General features: G+C 33.1%; 2 protein-coding genes across 2 annotated transcripts; one reads left to right on the forward strand and one right to left on the reverse strand.

Moving 5' to 3' along the window:
- Positions 1-1,637: 1,637 nt before the first annotated feature.
- On the forward strand, positions 1,638-15,533 carry HELRODRAFT_190840 (hypothetical protein; the record flags this gene model as incomplete). The annotated part of the gene is made up of 24 exons (XM_009015544.1): positions 1,638-1,643; positions 1,922-2,053; positions 2,206-2,295; positions 2,376-2,456; positions 2,758-2,865; positions 3,390-3,858; positions 4,131-4,212; positions 4,570-4,714; positions 4,903-4,984; positions 5,496-5,611; positions 5,807-6,165; positions 6,474-7,212; positions 7,470-7,583; positions 7,731-7,853; positions 8,081-8,229; positions 8,623-8,791; positions 8,958-9,064; positions 9,448-9,524; positions 9,600-9,668; positions 9,820-9,879; positions 10,301-10,428; positions 14,796-14,854; positions 15,200-15,279; positions 15,470-15,533. 18 exons carry the CDS (start codon positions 1,638-1,640, stop codon positions 9,488-9,490), a joined length of 3,114 nt encoding a protein of 1,037 aa, XP_009013792.1. The 3' UTR covers positions 9,491-9,524; positions 9,600-9,668; positions 9,820-9,879; positions 10,301-10,428; positions 14,796-14,854; positions 15,200-15,279; positions 15,470-15,533.
- Positions 15,534-17,650: 2,117 nt separating this feature from the next.
- HELRODRAFT_169725 (hypothetical protein) lies at positions 17,651-22,422 on the reverse strand (the record flags this gene model as incomplete). The annotated part of the gene is made up of 4 exons (XM_009015545.1): positions 17,651-17,719; positions 17,998-18,162; positions 20,579-20,765; positions 21,314-22,422. 4 exons carry the CDS (start codon positions 22,420-22,422, stop codon positions 17,651-17,653), a joined length of 1,530 nt encoding a protein of 509 aa, XP_009013793.1.
- Between the last annotated feature and the right edge of the window lie 1,650 nt (positions 22,423-24,072).

Consider the following 24,072-nt stretch of genomic DNA (forward strand, 5'->3'; position numbering starts at 1 on the left):
TAACAAACGTCGTGAATGTGCGATTTGCAATTATTTATTTCTCGTTATTATTATTTTTATTATTTATTATTACTAATATTATTATTGATTATTATCAATTTTATTATTAATTATCGTTATCATTATCGTAAAGTGAAATGCAATTACATTTTAGCGCCGTTTATGTTTATTTTTTCATCCTTTTAACAAGGAGAGTTTCTGAATAAAAATTTTTTTGTTTCATTCCGTGTGAATTAGTCTACATTTTGTCATTACGTGGAAAATAAAAACTAAACGATTGAGAAGAATTGTGTGTGAGTCAGGGTTTGGAAACTTCGGAAGCTTACATCTCGAAAGCTACTGATCAGAATTGGAATGACTTTTTTGGTAAAAAATAATGTTTAATTATGGAAAGCTTGAAATGGTGAGGTGAAGATTTTGAGATCGTTCAAATCGATCAAGGTTTAAAAATTCATGTCCAACAAAAGTTCACGGGCAAAATTTTAAAATTTCACCAAATTATCTATTTCTAAAGCCCTCTATAGAATGAATGTAATTTTATAATCTTAGGGTCACCCATCCGAATTGCTGACCGCGATCAACCGGCAAGTTAAGCAATGATGGGGATAAATAAATAATACGTTGATATTGATTCACTTGGTTGTTGTTCTTAATGTTATATGAATTGGTGAAAATTTACTGAACAATTTTAATGTTTAATGTTTAAATTTAAAAATAAATAATTAAATTTTCATTGACATAACAAAATCTCCAACAATTTTGTTTGTTCTTATGTTTGTTTGATTGTATAGATGATTGTATATTGTATTGTATATTGAATTGTATTGTATATTGTATTGTATTGTATTATATATTGTATTGTATTTTATATTTGTGTATGTTTTTATGTTTGTTTGTGTGTCAGGCTACATAAAGTTCATGCGCATGGTTTTCGAGATCGTCAACCAATTGAGTTGTTGATAATCTTCAAGTATTCACCTAATGATAAGATAACAAGGAGTGGTACACACACACACACACACTAAGATAACAAGGAGTGGTACACACACACACACACACACACACACACACACACACACACACACACACACACACACACACACACACACACACACACACACACATACACACACACACAAACATACACACAAACACACACACTTTAAGGCGTAAACAGGTACGTTTTGTTTGCATACTTATTGTACAAATCCTTGAATCTGTTATATAAGATCACTATAAAATATTAAACAAATTTACACAAGTACGACGATAAGGTACATATATATATATACATATTACATATATACATACATATTAACACATACAAGGATACATACACACATGCATACAAACAAACAAACACACACACACAGACAATCCACGTGTATATTTTATCTGATATATATGATATATAGTATAATTGAATAATAAGGCCATGACACCCATGGACAGTTTAACATAATTTGACACATAGAAAACAAAAATCAGTGTTCTTGGCAAAAAGTTTTTTCAAATTCATTACTTTTTCAACAGAGAACGTTGTTATAATAAATATATTTTGTAATTTTTAAAATCAAAATTTTTCTAATCCAAGTAAAAATAAAGCAATAGGAAAGTGAGCAGACTGTTTTAGAAGAATGTCTGTAAGTAAATTTGAATCATCTAGAGTCATCGTTATCAGCATCATCATTGTTATCCTCATCTTTATCATCGTCATCATCATTGCATTTCATCATCACTAGCAATCATCATGGTCGTCGTCCCAAACTTTTTGCTGTTTTTTCGGTTTTTATCTTGTTATGTCATTTTTTTATCTTATTGAGAATTATTTTTATTTTTATGAACGCTAGATCGTTGCATATTTCATTTTTTAAATTTTCCAAAAAATGATTTTGTCTGGACTTAAATCTTGGTTTGTCAGGTTCATCAGCCTGACGGTGGAAACAACAAACCGGACAGTATAAGAGTGATACACATCGGTCAGTCGGATCAGCAGCAGCAGCAAAAAAACCAACATAGAAAATATGCCTCAAACCGTATTACGTCATCACAAGTACTGAGTGAATGAATGAATGAATGAATGAATGAATGAGTGAGTGAGTGAGTGAATGAATGAATGAATGAATGAATGAACGAACGAACGAATGAATGAATGAAACACAAATAAAAACACACACAATCACACACACGCACTCACACACACAGTACACCTTACTGAACTTCATTCCAAAGATCTTGTTTGAGCAGTTTCACAGACTGGCCAATATATACTTCTTGATCGTGGCTCTGATAAGCGTTAGTTATATTACTTTTGCTAATAATAATAATAATAAAATAATAATAATAATAATAAAATATGATTATTATTATTATAGTTTTTTGTTGATACTTCGGTAAGCGGTTGGGCGACACTAGCGCCATTGATTTTCGTCGTTGGATTGACTGTCGTTAAACAGGTTGTTTTGATCGTTTTTATGGCTGTTGTGGATGTCTTTGTGGCTGCTGTAGTTTTCATGTGGCTGCTGTGGCTATCTTTGTAGCTGTTGTAGTTGTTTTTGTGACTGTTGTATTTGTTTGCATAGTTGTTTTTTGTGATTGTGGTTACTGTTGTAGTTGTTTTTGAGGCCGTTGTGGCTGTTTTTGCGGCTGTTTCAACTGCTTTTGTGGCTGCTGTAGTCGTTGTTGTTGTGTTGTTGCTGTGTTAATGTCGTTGCTATGATGTGACTTGCTTTTTGTTAAAATTTAAAATTATTAAAGGGCTACGAAGATTTTTTGCGTCACCGTGCCGACGGTGAAGTCAACAACAAGAATTGTCATGTGATAAAATCGGGTCAATTGATTGACGTTAAAGCAAAGAACATAAAGGTGAGTTTGCAAAAAAGTACATCATCATCAACATCACTCATCTTCATCACCATCATCATCTTCATCTTCTTCTTCATCATCATCATCATCACTCTCTTCATCTTCTTCATCATCATCATCTTCTTCATCATCATCATCATCATCATCATCGAAGGTAGGTGATATAGTGCGGGTAACGTGTGATAAAGACGTACCATGTGATCTAGTCATGTTGTCATCATCTGAGGAGGATGGGGGCTGCCATCTGACTACTATGAACCTGGACGGAGAAACTAATTTAAAGGCATTTACTTATAATGATTACAATAATAATATTAATAATAAATACGGCTGTAGTAGTAGCAGCTGTTGATGTAGCAATTGTTAAAGTAATTCTGTAGTAGAGGTGATAGAGGTAGTGGTAGTTTTAACAGTAATATTATTAGTATAGATAGTAGTATTATTATTATTAATATTACTATTATTATTATTGTTATAATTTTAGTTATTATTCTTGTTATAATTACTGATGACGGTGTCCTCAGATGTACATGAGCCCGAAAGAGACAGCGCGTTACAACACCCCTGACAACATCAGCAAGTTAAGAGCAGTCATCGAATGTGAACAGCCAACGAAGAATCTGTACAAATTTGTTGGCAAGATAATCGTTGAAATGGAAGCACGTGACTCTGTTGATGACGCTATTGCAGCAGCTGCTACTGCTGCAACGTCATCGTCGTCGTCGTTATCATCTTTCCAACAATCGTATTCATCGTCGGAAAATTCTGTTTTGAAGCGTGACAACAACAAATTCAATCAGAGTAGTAACAGTATTGATGATGATAGAAATAACAACAACAACAACATCAGCTACAACAACAACAACAAAAACAACAATTACAATAACAATTTCTTAAATAATGCCGATGATAAAAAGACTGTTTCTTGCAGCCTGGCTTCATCTAATTTACTCTTGAGAGGAACGACTTTAAAAAATACCGAATATATCATAGGTTTTGCACTTTTTATTATTATTTTTTGTATGTATTACTAATACAATAATAATAAAATTAATTATAATAATGATGACAGTTTTTGATTCAAACATTTGGAAATAAAATTGAAGAAATACTAAGGATGCAAACATTATATTATGGCTAAATATGTTTATAGAAATCATAATTATAGAATATAGAATAATAATAATTATTAATGTAACTGAAATTATAATAATTATCAGTATTGTTGTAATTGAGATAGGAATAATCAATATTATTCATCATAGGCTGCGCAGTCTACACCGGTCTGGAGACAAAAATCTCGCTAAACACGATGCATCACAACCACAAGTACTCCAAGATCGAAAGGTCATCGCCGATTTTTTAAAATTTGATTAATTATAATTAACTATAAAAAATTGTAAAATAATATAAAAATATGCAAGGCCCGGTTTTGAAGCAGAGCCGACAGGGCCTCTGCCAGGGGCCCCACAAAAGTGTCCCACCTTACTGTTTTTAATAAGGAATTGCTCAAAATGAATTTGGGGCTAGTATTAAAAATGTAACCAACTTTTTCAAAAAACAATTTTCCCCAAAATTAAGGGCCTCCCTAAATAATTGGTGAGTCTCCAATTTTTCGTTGCTCTAGGGTTTCCACACTTATAAATCCGGTCTTGAAAATATTAACACACACACAAACACACACAAACACACTCAACAACACAGGAGGTTGAATGATTTTTTGATATTTTACTTCGTCGTCCTCCTGATAATCTCTGTACTATGGGAATTATTCGCCTACATATTCTACGAAGTTAATGAGTCGAGATTCACTGGCTCGTGGTTCTTGCTGGAAGTTCCATCAGTGAATGTTTGTAATTATTTCATTTGTATCTATTTATTTCATTTTTTTTAAAATAAGAACTATACATTTGTAGGTTATTTTATTTACTCTATGTCTCCCTCTCTCCCTCTCTCTTTCTCTCTCTCTTTCTCTCTCTCTTTTGTTCTTTTTCTGTTTTTTTATTTCTTCCTTGTCCTTATCATCATCACATTCAGTTCTCTCTCTTCGTCAAAGAATTTTTCCTGTTCATGGTCTTATTCAACTACATCATCCCCATATCCATGTATGCTACCATCGGTTCGTTTGCTCTTCCTTTATTTAAAATGAATGATGATAAATAATAAATATCACTAGTTTTAATTATTATTCAAAAACTATTCTAATTAATTATCTCATTGTTTGTTAATTAAACATTCAAATTTTGATTTTATTGATTTAAATAAATAAATATTTTGTAATACAGATTTAGTTATACCTTGTTTACGTGACGAATTTTATTGGATACTAATTTTTCAAACGTTAATAAAAGCATTTACGTATGCATTGGTATATTTACCGATTGGTCAGCAACCCTCAGTAACGCAAGAATATTTAAAAAATTTAAAATAATTATAATTTACAGCAGGGGTGGGCAAACTTTTTGCTGTGAGGGCCGCATCGAGAACTATTTTTTTGGCGAACAATGGCCTCGCGGGCCGCATAAAATAGCTTCGCGGACCGCATGCCCACAACCATGTTGTTAACAGTATTATAAACAACAACAAACAACAACAGTAACAACAATTTCATATAATCGAAATTCTTCTAGAGTTGCAGAAATTTTTTAGTTCCATATTTTTTGAGTGGGATTTGGACATGTACGACGATGAAATTGGCGAGCGCGCGAAGGCCAACACGTCTGACCTCTTAGAAGAATTGGGACAGGTTAACTATTGACCTCTGTATAAATAGTTTTATTGTTAATTTTGTTATTTCTCGGTTTTCGATGTTTTTATGATAGTTTACGCATTTGCAACTTTTTATGCAAACCATGCTACAATGAAACCTGAAAAATAACGAAAATTGCAAATAGAATGAATCTTCTGATTAAAAACACAAAAAAAAACTAAACTTTTAAAGGTCCAATATTTGTTTGCTGATAAGACCGGAACATTAACACAGAACAACATGGTGTTCAGAAAATTATTTGTTCACGACCGAGTCTACGAAGAAATTGACGGAAAGTTGTATGAAGTTAATGATGTTGATATTCGTGGTGAAAACTTTGGTGATGAAGGTAGTGGCAAAACAAATGAATTAGAATTTGCATTGACATGCCTGGCTCTATGCCACACCGTCAGAATTGATAAGTTACATCAACAGCAACACAGACCACCACCACTACCACAACAGAAGCAACAGAAGCAGCAGCAACATAAAAAATTATTGTATCAGTCTGCCTCTCCAGATGAAAAAGCACTCGTAGAAGCTTGTGCCAGGTTTCTTGGATAACATATTTTGTTAAAGTTTTGCCAAAATATTATTATTATTATGACGACAACGACGATAATAATAATAATAATAACAAAAATAACAATAATTATCGATTGCAACAGTTTAACTTATTCATTTTAGATAATAGCGAGTAGATTTTTTTTCAAAAATTTGCGCTAATTCTTTCATTGGTATGCACTCTTTTTTCAAAATATTGATGACGTTTTCAATGTGTACAGGGTTGGTCGTGGTGACCCTTAACATGTAACATATAATGATGTGAGTGAGCGTTTTGCCCGTATTTTCTCAACAGATTTGGTGTAGTGTTCGAAGGACTCGAGAACGACGTGATTATAATCGCCTACAACAACTTCAGCAACAACATTAACATCAACAACAACGATAACATCAACAACGACGACAACATCAACAACAATAATAACAGTAGCAACAGCATTAACATCAACAACAACATTAACATCAACAACAACGACAATAATATCGACAACAATATTAACAACAACAGCACCAGCAACAACATTAACAACAACACCAATGTTTCCGATGAACGTATGACAAATACAAATGAGATAAACATGACACAAGTACAAGGCGAAAAAGTTCGGACAACTGGAACCGCGAAAACGTCGTCAAGAAAGTTTAAAAAACAATTCAAGCTGCATCACATTCTGGAGTTTGACTCGGTCAGAAAAAAGATGAGCGTTATTGTCGAAGAACTGACTAACAATGATGACGACGACGACGATGATGATGGTTACAACGCTGATAATGATGCCAAAATTAATAATGAAACCATCAAAGATGATGACGTTGATAGTGAAAATTCTACTCTTACCACCACCAACAACAACAACATTCAAAAAAACAAAAAAGAAGGTTTCAAAAATAATACAAAGAAAACTGATTCAGAAAGAAATCGATTCTTGGTCATTTGCAAGGGAGCCGAATCAACAGTGCTCGAAGGTTTAGCCAGTGGTCAACCAACCCAACTCATTGACGGAGTCGAGAAGCAAGTTGAAAGATTTGCCGAGGTGTGATAGATCTGTGTAACATACAATCCTCAAAAAATAATTAAATATAAAGTTGCCAATAACTGAAATATCTATTTGAGCTGGTGTCAATATGATGTACTAGTTAAAGCATATCAGTTTCTCACAGCTTTTAAGAGTCTGAGGCTTAGCTATATTTACGTGCTCTACGCTGTACGCTGTTGCTGTTTTGGAGAGTTAATTTAGAAAAAATTGTAAAATAAAAACTACTAGAAATTTTTTAACCCTATAATTTTTAGGATGGATATCGAACGTTGGTTGTAGCCTACAGAAGTTTATCTTTTGAGGAGTTCCAAAGATTCAATGTTCTGTTGAATGAAGCTAAAGAATCACTTGTCAACCGAGAAGATAAAGTAGTTTAATTATATCTATAATTAATTAATTAATATCATTATTACAAATAAATTAGTCACACCTATAGTTATTTATTTATTTATTGTTAAAAAATATTTAGTTAATTATAATTAATCAATAATAACAATGAAACTAACCAACGCCAGTTGAATGAAGCTTACGACTCAATAGAGCGAGATATGTTTGTAGTCGCAGCGACAGCCATCGAGGATCAGCTACAAGAGGATGTAGCCGCTACTATTGAAGCGCTGAGAGAGGCGGGAATCAAAGTAATGATGATGACGACGACGATGATGACGACGATGATTGTGTTGTTGATGATGTTGATATGGTGGTGATGATGATGTGATGATAAAGATGATGATAGTGATGAAATTGGTATGTGATAAATTGTTGTTTTCAGACGTTTCTGATTATTTGTCTAAAGCGCTATAAAAATAAATTATTATAACAAATTATTATAATTATAGACATAATTATCAATTTTTCATATTAGGTCTGGGTGCTAACGGGCGATAAAGAAGAAGCGGCGATTAATGTGAGTTACTCGTGTGGTCACCTGACCAAAGATATGATAAACCTTCAACTGACCAGACAGATGAATAGAGACAGCTGTCATGAGAGTCTCATGGCGTTCAAAGAAATGTTGGAAATTAATACAAATCATAATTATATTAATAGTAATATTAACTGTTATTATTGATGATATTTTGATTACCATCATGATAAAATATGCGATTAAAACGATGATGAAGCTGGTTACTGGATGATAATAACTAGTAAGTTGTAAAAGAGACATTGAATTTATAAATGACTATAAAATTAAGAGCTAGAAAAAAGGTTTTGTCCTTACTGATGATGAAAATGGTATTAATGATAATGTAATAATGATAATGTAGTGATGATGATACCGAAAAGATACGGCGAATGATGAAATTTTAATAGTGACTCAACAACATACAGACAAAACTGCATTGATACTAATGAATAAAAATTTCACTAACTACTATACAATTAACTCTTGCGATGCAATTGTAGACTGGACCAACGAAACTCACAACGAAACTCTAAACACGCGTTGATAATTGACGGAAAGAGATTATCATTCTGTCTGGAAGACGATGAAATCCAGAATTTGTTAACAACTGTCTCGCAGATGTGTGAGGCCGTTCTATGTTGCAGGATGTCACCCATGCAAAAAGCCTTCGTTCGTCTTTAGATTTCAGATTTTTGATTTTTAAAAAATTCATTTATCACCGCATATTTTTATACTATATCATTAAACAGATATAATTCTTTTTAATATTACTAATATAATATTTTATTATAATTATGATTGTAATTAATAGAAGTGATCAACTGAAAATTGAAAGGTGGTAAAGCTGATAAAATGCACAGCAAACAGCCCAACGACTGCAGCTGTGGGGGACGGTGCCAACGATGTCAACATGATTCGAGAGGCCCATGTCGGGATAGGTAGGTAGGTAAGAATGAATGAAAGAATGAATGAATGAACGAACGAACGAATGAATGAATGAATGAATGAATGAATGAATGAATGAATGAACGAACGAACGAATGAATGAATGAATGAATGAATGAATGAATGAATGAATGAATGAATGAATGAATGAATGAATGAATGAATGAATGAATGAATGAATGAATGAATGAATGAATGAATGAATGAATGAATGAATGAATGAATGAATGAATGAATGAATGAATGAATGAATGAATGAATGAATGAATGAATGAATGAATGAATGGATAAATTAGTAAATGGTTGGATGAATGAATGAGTGATTACATCGAACTATCTTGACGAGCTGATCATCTCATCTCATTGTTTGTCTTCGAAAGGGATAATGGGCAAGGAAGGAAGGCAGGCTGCCAGATCAAGTGATTACGCCATTGGAAAATTCAAATTTTTAAAAAAGGTACTCATGCTAATACACACAAACACACACAACAAACACACACACACACGCGCACACACACGCACACATTAATAGTTACTCCTAGTACACGGACACTACTTCTACTGTAGACTGGCCTATCTTGTCTTGTACTCATTCTACAAAGTAAGGCCGTTTGTTTACATGTTAAGTATGGTTTAAAGATTTGGTTCGCCATTTTTTATACAGTTTATAGCTCATGAGTTCTTTTAATATTTAATAATACTTTTTAATAATAATTAACAATAATTAATATTATTTAATAATATGATCGTAGAATGTTGCTATGACGGGAGTGCAAATCTTCTACACGATATTTTCTGCCTTTTCTGCACAGGTCTCTTAGAATTCAATGGCATTTTTGTTCGATTAAGAAATGACTGACTATATGTATGAAAAAATGACTGATCAAATGAACGAACGCATGAATGAATTACTAGATGGATGGATGGGTAAATGAATGGTTGGATGGATGGCTGGCTGACTGACTGAATGAATGAATGAATGAATGAATAAGTGAAGGAATGACTGACCATTTAAATAATAAGATAAATGAATGGGTGATATAGCGAAAAATTCATTGACTACATAAAAATAAAAAAATTTACCAAAATCTAACTAAATTAATTTTCAAATCGATCACTATAATTTAATAATTATCAATAAGAATAATAACAATAACTCAATAAAAATTAATGATAATAATTATTATTATTATTGTGATTAACTATAATTACAAATATGCAAATCCAAAACAGACGGTCTTCAGCAGTTTCTACCTGATGTTTTACAACACAACATTCACCGCTCTACCCATAATTTTATTCGCCATATTCGAACGGCACCTACCCAGTTCGATCCTGATGTCATCGCCATTTTTATACACGTACGTTTTGTTACTATTTATAAAAATATGAACGAAGTCACGTGATTTCCGAAAAGTTTATTAATAATAGTAATAATAATATCATTAATAATAATATTCTACCAATATTTAAAAAAGGCGACAGACTGGAATGAATGTGTATGAATGGATATGAATGGGTATTAGTGGGTATGAATGTGTATGGATTGATATGAATGTGTATGAGTGGGTATGAAAGAGTATGAGTGGGTATGATTGTGTATGGATTGATATGAAAGTGTATGAGTGGGTATGAATGTGTATGGATGGATATGAATGTGTATTAGTGGGTATGAATGTGTATGGATGGATATGAATGTGTATGAGTGGGTATGAATGTGTATGGATATGAATGTGTATGGATTGATATGAATGTGTATGAGTGGGTATGAATGTGTATGGATGGATATAAATGTGTATGAGTGGGTACGAATGTGTATGGATGGATATGAATGTGTATGGATATGAATGTGTATGGATGGATATGAATGTGTATGAGTGGGTATGATTGTGTATGGATGGATATGAATGTGTATGGATGGCTATGAATGTGTATGAATGGGTATGAATGTGTATGGATGGATATGAATGTGTATGGATTGATATGAATGTGTATGAGTGGGTATGAATGTGTATGGATGGATATAAATGTGTATGAGTGGGTACGAATGTGTATGGATGGATATGAATGTGTATGGATATGAATGTGTATGGATGGATATGAATGTGTATGAGTGGGTATGATTGTGTATGGATATGAATGTGTATGGATGGCTATGAATGTGTATGAGTGGGTACGAATGTGTATGGATGGATATGAATGTGTATGTCTATATACAAAACTGCATATAGAATACCTGATTGAATCTATCTATATAAGCTATAGATAGAAGAAAATAGGATCACATACGTATATCAAAATATCTACGTACACGTCAGCACACACACATACATACAACTGAGCATACATGATGTCATAAATATTTTATAAAAATGTAATTTATATTCTTAAAACTAGTGATTTTAATTAATCAAACTAATAAATGCTTTCAAATGATGGTTAAAGTTCTGCATGTTCGATCTGTCATAATTAAATCCTTTATTTAATAAAAAATTCCAAATTCTGGGTCCTCTGCAAATGATGTGTTGATGTAAAATTTTCGTTTTTGATTTGTTGGAACAGATGAAATTGATGCGCCTTTGATTCTTCGTTCGTTTATAATAACCGTCAAAAATAGGAGGTAGTTTACCAGTCAATTGTTTGTCGATGAATTTTGCCGCGTGATATGTACTCATTTGATCGAAAGTCAGATTGCTTTTCCTGGCGAATAGCGGTTGTGAATGGGATTGAGCTTTGGAAAGTGTGATTGTTCGCATTGCTCTCTTCATGATTATTCTTATTGGATTTTTTGTAGTTGGATAGGCGCTTGACCAGACTGTATTGCAGTATGAGATATATGGAGTACAGATGGCTTTATATAGCATGTTAAGAATTCTTTTAGGCAAAAAAATTTTTATTTTATTTAATAAACCAATTGATCTTGCTAGTTTTGTGCAAACATGTTGTTGAAAAGATAATTTTTGATCCAATATTACTCCTAAAAATTTAACAGTTTTGCTTTCGAGAATATCCGAATTATTTATTACGATCTTATATGGCTCCTTGTAGTTTAAATATTGGACTGGGCCAAAAATAATCATTTGAGTTTTTCTGCTATTCAATGTCAACATATTACATTCAAACCATGAGACGACCTTTTTAATTTCACTATTAGTCTTCAAGATGAGTTCATCGATGTTTTTGCCTGTACTGAATAGATTAGTATCATCTGCGAAGCAAATGTAATCAAAGAATGTTGAAACTTTCGGGAGATCGTTGATGAAGACAATGAATAGCAATGGACCCAAAATACTGCCCTGAGGTACTCCAATTTGGTTTAATTTTTCGCTCGAGCATGTACCCTGCCAGCTAACAAATTGACTTCTCTCCGATAATTAACTTCTGAACCATTTCAGTTGCGAACCACGTATTCCATAATGGTCTAGTTTCGCCAGCAAGATGTTGTGGTTGATGCAATCTAATGCCTTCGAGAGATCAAGGCACGTGCCTACGATGTATTTTTTGTCTTCTGCTGCGATCCCTATTTTTCTGATCAATTCTATTATTGCCAGCTCAGTCGAGTACTTCTCTCGAAATCCAAATTGTGAATCGTTAATTATGGAATTTTTTTTGAAGAAGATATTTAGCCTTTTGTACATTACTTTTTCGATGAACCTAGTTTTATAGCTATACCGGTGAAATAATCGTTTAAGGCATCCGCAGGAGAACGAACAATTTCACTGTTTGATGTGACGGTATTGGTGATTTTATTTGTGCTGATAATGTTCTTAATAATCGACCACGTTCTTCTGTTATCTTTTATGTTCTTTTCTATGATGTCGCGGTAGTATTGTTTTTTTAGTTTATTTTTAAATTTGATGCAAGATTGTCTAATTGACTTTAATTCAATTAGATTTTCAATATTCGGATTTTTTAGATTTTTACAATTATAAAAATTGGTAGGTGGTCCGAAAGATCACATACCTGTGTACCACATATATCTACTGCATTTGGTTCGCTCGTGAAAATGTTATCAATGACTGAATTTTTATTTAAACTTATTCTTGTTGGGGTTGTTATTAAAGTTGATAGGTTGTATGATGTTAATAATTGTTGAAGTTGGAATTTGCTGGCATTTGAATCAGCATCAAGTAAATTGATGTTCATGTCACCGATCAGATAAACTAATTTGTTCTCTAGACTTATGATTTGTAGTACCTGTTCGATTTGTTGAAGATACATATTTGCGTCATAGGTAGGAGGCCGATATGTTATTACAATTATTGCATTTTTATTGGAACAATCGTTTGTTATTTCTATGCTGAATAATTCTATGCTGCTAATGCTATTGATGTCGTCTCTTGTCTTATACGTAATACCGTTATCAATATACAAACCGATTCCACCCCCGTGCTTACCAGACCGATTTTTACCAACAAAATCATAACCAGTAATATTTATTAACTTGATATTGTCATCATTCAGCCACGTTTCACTTATACCAATAATGTTATATTTAAAAGAAAAGTTGTTTAAATAATCGAGTAAGTCTTCTGATTTGTGAACTAAACTTCTAATGTTTAAATGCATTAGTTTGAAAAACAAACTGTCGTTAATTCCGTTGTCGCTGATGGAGTTATACAAAGCATTTATTTGATTTATATCGTCATATGGTCTGCAGGTTTTTTCTACGAGATTGCTGCGAGTATCGTTAACAGTATTTAACGAATTTTTGTCAGCCATGTTTGTTCGTTGTATCGGAGTTTTTGTCGGTGTTTTTCCCGAAACGCCATTCGCGTACAATGATGTGTTTTAACATAATTTCCGGGTCCTTCATCTTCGGTCCATCGCAACTTTCGACACATACACGAAACATCGTTGATTCTTCCTCATCCTTGTTTACTGGATCGCTTATTTCCTGATTAGAACGTTTTATCACCGGAAAACAAGAGATGACGTTTATACCAATTGTTTTAAGAAAATCTATGACATCATTTCTGTGACATCTTTTTACGTTGCTCATCAAGAAAACGGTCTTTTTTATAAGGTTCTTTTCGGCCTGAAGTTTGCAGTTGTCGATTACTTTGATGCCAATAATTTTTTTAATTGGTTTTGGAATGGATGCGTTAACATTGCCCGTGTTACCGGTGGTATCACTTGATTTCATTTCATTATTATCTTCAGATGAGTTGTTTAGTCTGGATCTTTTTTTATTTCTGGAAATGTACTCTCTAAACCCATCATCCACTGGTGTTTTCTCGGCATCTGACCACAGGTTTCCAGGGTTGAAATTTTGATTATTTACGTCAATAATTAAATCGCTTGACTTTTCAAGTAACTTTGGCGCTATACTTTTTTCAACTTCATTACAGTGTGATGTTTTAGTGCCAGATATTAATAAATTCGATGAAACTTTGTCAGCGTAGCTACAATGATGCATTTTGCTACTTCGTCCTAAGGGATTCGAGTTTGAAAGCAGTTTGTTGTGGTGATTATAATATGTCGTTTTATCGTAGTTCAGCGCTATATTATTAACGGTGTTTTTTACCGCGCCAATTTCCTTGTTGTGCACCTTGCTGTTGGCTGCGCAATATGTCGGTAATTTCTCGTTTTAAACTTTCAAAATTTAATTTAATCAAACTTTCCATATCTGGAATTTTTTCCAGGTCACTACTGACAAAAATCGGACATTTGTCCATCAAATCTGATAAATAAATAATATTACCAAAAATATTAATAACATCGGCAGACGAATTAGAGACAACAAGCTGCTAAACAAATGGAACTTCTCAATTTGGAATATATCAGGTGGTGATATGATGATGAAGATGACCACGATGATGATGACAATAAGGATGATGATAACGATGATGATCTCAGTGATTTTTGATATTATTCAAATAACAATAAGGATAATAGTAACACCGTTACTACAACTACAACTACTACCACTACTACTGCCACTACTACTACTACCACTACTACTACTACTATTACTACTACTACCACTACTACTACTACTATTACAAATAATACTAATAATAACACCGTTACTACAACTACTACCACTACTACTGCCACTACTACCACTACTACTATTATTACTACTACTAATAATAATGATCATAATAAAATAATAATAATAAAAAACAGCCATATGGCATTCAGTGGTCATATATTTCGGAGTCTACTTCGCGGTTAACATAGGCACTACTCTGTTCTCGAACGGATGGGTGAGTAGGATTAATAATAACAATAATAATAACAAGAATAACAAGAATAATAAAAATAATAATAACATTATTGTAAAATTGATACTGCTAGAAGCATCTGGAACCAGCGACATCATCATCATCGTCATCCTTATCAACATCATTCTCATTCATCTTCATCCTTTTAACCGTCATTTTTTACATCACCATAGGGTTTGGGGCTGTTTGATTTCGGCGGTCTGGCAATGATAGTATGTGTAATGGTTGTAAACATTAAGGTTGGTGGCAATTATACTGTTGGTAATTATTTTAATTGTCTTTATATACTGCGTGGTGGGTGATATAGCTTAATGGTTAAGGCGCCTGTTCCTGCTTTCATAATAACCGGGTTTGATTGCAAAAAGATTTCGCTAGTCATATGTGATGTGTGTGTGTGGATTTGCGCGTATTCATATGCGCTACGTGTGTATGTTTGTGATATCTTAGAGGAATAAGAAAATGAAACAATAAGCATTTATTAATAAATCAAGTTTTTTTTATTTGTTTTCAAACGCAGCTGATAGTGGAATCATATTACTTTGACGTCATCATAATTTCTGGTTACGTCATCACCATTTTTGGTTTCTACGTGCTCAGTCTGCCTGTCGCTCTCTTCATCTCGTACGTATCATCATCACCATCATCATCATTAAAATCACCACCACCATCATCATCATTTTTATTATATTTATCTGTTAAAACTAGTTTTTTTATTTTATCACAATTACGAGAGTATGAACTTGCACCGAAAATATCCCGACTCACATTAAATCAATGTTAACTGACTTCAGACATTGAATCAACCAATTTGTATATCCAACAGCATCTGTTCATCATTAGAAATAAATATACCCTCATTAACATAATTCATTCATCCCCAGCCGAGAACCAATAAATATTTGCTCATTAACATAATTTATTCCTCCCCACCTAAGAACCAATCTTCCGGAGACCGTCTCTCTCCACGGATCACTGACGACAATGATGACGTCATGTAGCGCCTGGCTGCTGCAGCTGCTCCTCATTTTTACCGCCATCTTGCCTGACCTGGTGGGTAGGGCCGTACGGGACACTCAAGACAGGAAAAGGAAAAAAATGGTGGCTAACGAGATTGATCTTCTGGAAATAAAAGTTAATAATGATAAGAATTCCGGTGCTGGTCTTGTTTATGTTGCCTGTGTTACAGATTTTATGAATAGTCGGGCTGGTAAAATTAATAATAATAATAATAATAATTAATAATAATAATAGTATAAATATGAATAAAAACATGACAGAAAAAAACAAACATATCTGTGACAGACCTATTGGAAATACGAACACTCTTTGCAGGGATAACTTCAATTTTGATACAGACCTATTGGAAATACGAACACTCTTTGCAGGGATAACTTCAATTTTGATGTTGAAGATCGAGACTACTTAATTGACTCGTTATGACGTATCAAATTAACTAAAAGTTTAGTTAATTATAGTAAGTCTTGTTATCATAAGTCTAATTAATTACGGTTTTAATAACTATATTTTATTATATTTATTATTATATAGTTAATTTTAAAAATAAAATCCTTTAATATGTAAAATTTAAATAAAAATCATCAACAGCCATCTGAATGTATTAAAAGTTTGTCGCGAATGTAAGGTCTTAACAAAATATTAGACGAAATGAATGATTATGAGTTAAGATTTAATGAATAACAAGACGAAATGAATGTTGGCTCAGCATTTTCAGTTGAAATAATATTAAATTAGTTAAAAAGAGAAGCTGTTCTAAAAAAATTTGTGAAAATAAGTTTTTGGTTGGGATAAGAAGATTAATAAATAAAAACCATTGTTTTATTACGAAAATTTCTACAAAAATCATTGTTCTTCCTTTTCAGTAATGCTATATATATATATATATATATATATATATATATATATATATATATATATATATATATATATATATATATATGTATATTCTATCATCTTCTTTATCATCATCGTCATCATCATCATCGTTATGTTACATTGTGATCATTTGCATCATTATGTGGCCATTATCATCATTACCTTCGTTGTGGTAATTATTACATCACCGTCATTACAAAAGTAAAGGACATTATCATCAGCATCGGATCAGAGTCGTCTTCATCACCATCTTTGTCATGATTGCAATCGTCAGTGTAATATACTTTATTATCACATCCACATCGTCATATTTTTTTTGTTTCTGCTCACGTGTTATAAATTTTTATATCATATCTCATATTTCATCACCGTACCATTATGCTATGCCATTATCAACGTCCTCATCCATATGTCCTTACCATCATCATCGTCGTCGTCATCGTCTTTGCTCGCAATAATTTCAAGAAAGATGTTGATACTGTTGTTGTTGTTGTTGTTCCACTCTCTCGCTCCTCAGGTATTCATTCAACTGCGTGAGATGTATTTTAAATAAAAACATATGATGGAGAAAAGTGAAAATAATAAAAATAATAATAAAATAAACACACACACCACACACACACTACACACACACACACTCAGGTCTATGCAAAAGGAAATGATTTATGGAATAACTATACGATGGCATATTAATAACGATAATGGTGATAATGATAATAATAAAAAAAGGAATAATAAGGAAAAATTTTATATTTCAATAATGATAATTGATAGTGTTGTTATTCTAAGCTTTGCTCTTACACTCACCTTATCGTGATAGGATAGTTCGTGAATGGAATCATCAGCCATGCTGCCATTTTCACCGTACATTTCTCTTATTTCTTTCATGCATTCATCAATTTCGGCTTTCCATAACTTTCTGTTCTCTGGTGTGCTGTCTGTGCATACTAATTTTGTTAGTTCTCTCAGTTCCTTAATTTTTGCGGGTAAGTTTTTCATAATTTAATTGTTTTATAGCATATCAACCAATCAACTATCCAATCAACCAACCAATCAGCCAATCAAACATTCAACCAACCAACCAATCAATCATTCAACCAATCAGCCAATCAAACAATCTTACTGCCAACCAATCAGCCAATCAAACAATCAATTAACCAACCAATCAATCAACCAATCAACTCACTTGATCGTGCACAGCTTGTTTAAACTCCATATCATCCTTCATGGTGCTTATCCTATTAACGGCATCAATGCGTTCCAAGCTCTCCTTATCTAGCTCCTATTCAGAGAAAATTTAATCGCACTAATTTGACTGACTGACGTTTTACAGACACTAACACTAAGATAAACACACACACAGACATGTACACACACACAGAGACATGTACACACACACACAAACATGTATACGCACACAGACATGTACACACACACACAGACATGTACACACACACACAGACACACACACAAACTAACATAACATATACCCACACAAGCACGAGCAACAACTTTTATTGAAATCTCTTAAACACATATAAAGCAAACACACACGGAAAAAAACGCAAACACACGCACACACACACACACACACATGAATGAAAGTTATTTATGGCATGATCTGTCTATAACTTTTTTTTATCAATAACTAATAAGTGACAACTTTGGTAAGTTATAACAATAACTTATTTTTTTGATATTGTATCATTACACGCACGCACGCACACATAATATATATATATATATATATATATATACACACACAGAGAAATACAAACTCATACACAAACACACACACACACACACACACACACTGAAAACCATTATTAGATTAGTTGCTGATAACAATGTTTTTATTTATCTAACAACTGCACTTTTTTGTGGTTCTTTTATTTCGTGTTTTTTGTGTTTTTTTTGTATTTCTTCTTTCTTTGTAATTTTATTATTATAGCAATCGACGTTTTAAGTGTTTTGTTATCTACATACATTTATACATACATATGTATATAATATGTACATACATGCACACGTACACACACACATACACATACACGCAAACACACACACATACACATACATGCAAACACAAACACACATACATACACGTGCATGCATACACATAAAATTATTTACTAAAACAACAACACTTTGTGTTACTCGATTTGGTTACATGTGTAATGGAATAGAAACAACTCTTATTAGAATAGAAACAACTCTTACAACACGTCTTAGTTATGTTGGCAAGGCAGGCATACATGTTCGTATTTGTAGAAATAATTTTTTTGTGGTAGAGTTTTTTAATTTTTGCCCTAAATTTTCAAACACACAATCATCAATTATTGTTACTTGTTGAGTTATTTCAACTATTTTTTCCACTTTTATTCAAAAACATTCTTATCCGAGATATATATTTTTCATTCTAATTTATTATTAATTAATTCTAATAATAATAAGTTATTAATAATTTATCCATTAAAATTTGAGATATAAGTTTAGACTTAACTACTTCCAATACTTCCTTCATTATTCAATACTTTTTTATTTATATATTTTTCATTTTAATTTGATTTAGAAAACCTTGAACCTTGAGTTATAAGTTTAGACATAATTACTTCAAATACCGTCTTTGAATTAGTGGAAGAGCTTCTCTGTTAACTCTTAACAATTATACTTCTGCAATTAGTCAGAAATTTTGCTATATATTTTACTGTGAACTAGTTTTACTTCCAAATTTATCTGATGTACCTATATGAAGAACTCCAAGCCACGAAACACTTAGAAGAGAATGATCTCAAATGACGATGATGGTGGTGGTGATGATGATGGCGGTGATGATAACGATGATAATTATAATGATGATGATGATGATGATGATGATGATGATGATGATGATGATGATGATGATGATAGTGATGGTGATAGTGATGGTGATGATGATAACGATGATGTTAACGATGATGATGGGGAGAAGGATGACGACAACGATGATGATAAAACAGACTCCACTTAAAAACGATCACTGTATCTGCGCACATAAATACGAGCGCCTCCTAGACTACATACAAAAATAAGCCACAAAACACACAAAAAATAGATAAAAAAAATTAAAGCCAATTAAAGCATGAAATACACACACACACACACACATACACACACACACACACACACACATACACATACATTTCACACCACAAACAAACACATTAATACTCACAATTAAAATTGCACACACACACATGAAAATTATTCCAGTTAATGTTTACAAACAAACAGACAAACACATAAACGGACTAAAACAGATCTACACACACATACATACACGCACACAAACAAAACTAACACACACGCACACAAACTCACAAACATTTAGAAAAAAGACAAGCACTACCTCTCTAAGAGTAACAACTTCAGCTTCCAGCTTCTGCTTCTCTCTTCCCAAGGCATCCATGTCATCCTCTTTGGTCTGCATGCGTCTGCTCAGTTGGAAAAATTGGCGCTCCAGCGTCGAAATGCTCTTCATGGCGTTTGCTAAGTTTTGGCGTTCCTCGCTCAGTGTTTGGCTAAGGAATTGATTTCTGTTGAGACGATAGTTTGTAGATTTATGGATGGATAAATGGATGTATAGATGGATGGATGAATGAATGAATGAACGAACGAACGAAAAAACGAGTGAATGAACGAACGAACGAACGAATGAATGAGTATTAAAACAGATGGAACATCGAAAATGATAAACGTTAGCAAATTAATTAAAAATATCAGTGCTGGTAGATAGATCGCTAGATTAATGTGTAAAGATATCTACGAAGAAATAAATGCGATACATGAGTGATGTGATGATGGAATAAAAGAACGAACAGATGAATGAATGAATGGATGGATTAGTAAATTAATTGATAAATGAACGAACGAACAAATGACGGAGATGTTAATAGAATGATAAAATGAGGGAGAGAAATGGTGGGGTCTTGTGGCAGGGTCAGTCCATTCAGTGTTTCGTAGGATTAATTTTTCCTCAACAATCATCTTCTTTAAAAAACCAGAAAATAGTTTTACATCAAATTATTGCCATCACATATTTTACAGAAAAGCACACAAAACCATCAAAACAGTTTCTACCAACTTTTCCAACTCTTCCAACAAACGCTCCTCTAATGACGTCACCTGAACTTCCAACTTGGCCTGGTTCTTATTGAGGTCATCCAATAAACGTCGAGACCTCGATAACTCACTTTCATATGCTAATTTTATCGACCTACTTTTACCTAATTGGTCCTTTTTAATTTCATTTAAATTTTTTAAAAGAATTCTGTTTTCTGATTCGAGGAATTTTATTTTTTCAACGTATGACGCGTCGTTGCCAAATATGGATCTGACGTCATTGTTATCTGCGTCATCTAGGTCGGCAACGACCTTTATTTTGTTGTTATGGAAATTTAAATTGTCGTTTTTGTTGTTGCAGAAGTCGCGTTGTTGTTGTTGTTGTGGTTGTTGCTGTTTTTGAGGTATGGGGGGTTTAATAATGTGAGGAACGAATTTTTTGTTTTCAAAAACTATTTCGATATTTCTTTGGTACGGAGTTGTTGATGCTGAAGATGATGTTGTTGTTGATGATGTTGTTGACGATGTTGATGTTGTTGATAATGTTGTTGCGGTTGTTGTTGCTGCTGCTGTGTTTTGTGGTAATGTTTCTACAAATGTAGTTACGTTTGAAGTTGAAAATGGCTGAGATGGCAATGGTGAACTATATTTTATTTCATTTTCGTGGATTATATGATGATAGTTTAGTTGAGTTGTTGAATTATTGTGTGAGGATGGTTGTTGCTGTTGAAGTTGTTGTTGCTGGTGTTGTTGTTGGTTCTGTTGTTGTTGCTGCTGTTGTTGTTGCAAATTTTGATCCTGAAACAGATCCGACTGATTTGTCTGCTGGTGTTGTTGCCGATGAAGCTGTTCGTGTTTTTGGTATTGGTCTTCGTGGGCTTGTTGAAGTTTATCGTGTTCTTTCTGTTGATGTTTGAGTTGTTGTGGCTGTTGTGGCTGTTGTTGTTGTTGTTGTGGTTGTTGTTGTGGCTGCTGTTGTGGCGGTTGTTGTGGCGGTTGTTGTGGCTGTTGTTGTGGCTGTTGTTGTAGTGGCTGTTGTCGTAGCTGTTGAGGTTGTTGTTTCTCTTGCAGTGGCGATGGTGGTTGCGGTTGCCGCGGTGAATGCTGATGACACTGGCAGTGATGAGACATTGGGATTTATTTTAACTTCAATCCAAAAATCAAAATTATCGAAAAAATCAACAGCTTAGAAAGCAGTAGCAAAGCATCAAATATTAATTTAACAATTATCTAAACAATTTTGGGTATCTAATCTTGAAACATCATTGATTTATTCGTATCAGAAAAGTGTTAAGACGACAGTGACAAAACAGATACGAAACGTTGAGAAATAATATACATGAAAATGTTCAAAAACCCTCTCTTTTATTAACATTGATATTTAAGAAACAAGCCAGAGCACTGATCAATTATTTCATACCATGCTGCCTCTTATAAACACAAGAATCAACATCGACAATTGGTAAATAAAAGCGTGCGTATGCGTATGTAGAGAAAATTCATTCTTTATCATCGTCTTCATCATCGTCTTCATCATCGTTTTTGTCATCGTCTTCGTCTTCACCATCTTCGTCTTCACCATCTTCATCTCCACCATCATCGTCATCATAATCATCACAAGATTATTTTAATTGTTATAAAAAAAGCAAAAATTGTCTTATGTGTATACATTGCGTATTTGAATGCGTAATATATTGAAACATTTTCATATATATGTATGTATGTGTGTCTGTGTATGTGTGTGTGTGTGTATGTATGCATGCATTTTCATATATATGCATGTGTGTGCTATGTATCCATGTATGTATGTAAGTATGTACGTATGTTTTTACATTATAACGCAGAAAATGTGCGAATGAAGTTCAGTTGTTTTGTAAACAAGGATGTACGTTTTTTCAATGGAAACAAAGAAAAATAACATTGGGTGCAAACATATATACTTATATACACACACAAATATATATATATACATACGTACATGCATACATACACACACAAATACATACATACATACATACATACCTGCATACATACATGATGATGATGATGATTAAGAAGAAGATGATGATGACGATGATGATGATGACGAAGTTGATCATGATAATAATAACGGAGAGGATCACGATAATGATGTTTAACACTATGGCTTGGAAAACAGGGCAATTTGTGTTAACGATGTAATTGCTGGATGAGTAGAAAAAGGATGATGGTGATGATGTTGTTTTGTTGTTGTTTTTATTTTTATTATTATTGTTATTGTTATTATTCTACTGAAAATTTCTGTGAGAAAGCGCATTAGAAATCTCGTCTTTTTTCATGCATTCGTGTTTGTTTTTGTAATTGTCTGTTTGTTTGGTTGTATTTGTAGGTATGTTATTGTTTTTGTATGTATTAATGTATGTATGTATGTTATTGTGTGTGTATGTATTTATTTATGGGTGTGTGTGTGTGTGTGTGTGTGTGTGTGTGTGTGTGTGTGTGTGTGTAGGTGAAAGAGTGTGCGTAGTAAGTATATGTGTGTGTGTGTATTGTATGTGTGTATGTTTGTATGGGTATTTGCATGTCTGTGAGTTCGTGTTGTATTGGTATGTATGCTTGTGTGCATGTTTCGGCTAACTTTTTTTGGTATTTATTTTCATTTGTTTGACTGCCTGCTTGCATCTGTTAGCTTGTGTTCATTTCATATAGTTTGCGTTCGTTTGTTCGTTTGTGTGTTCACATTTGTTTGTATGTTTGTTCGTTCGTTCGTTCGTTCGTTTATACTATCGTTCTTTTCAGCTC

The sequence above is a fragment of the Helobdella robusta genome, assembly GCF_000326865.2.
Source record: "Helobdella robusta unplaced genomic scaffold HELROscaffold_16, whole genome shotgun sequence".
NCBI classification, from domain to species: Eukaryota; Metazoa; Annelida; class Clitellata; order Rhynchobdellida; family Glossiphoniidae; genus Helobdella; species Helobdella robusta.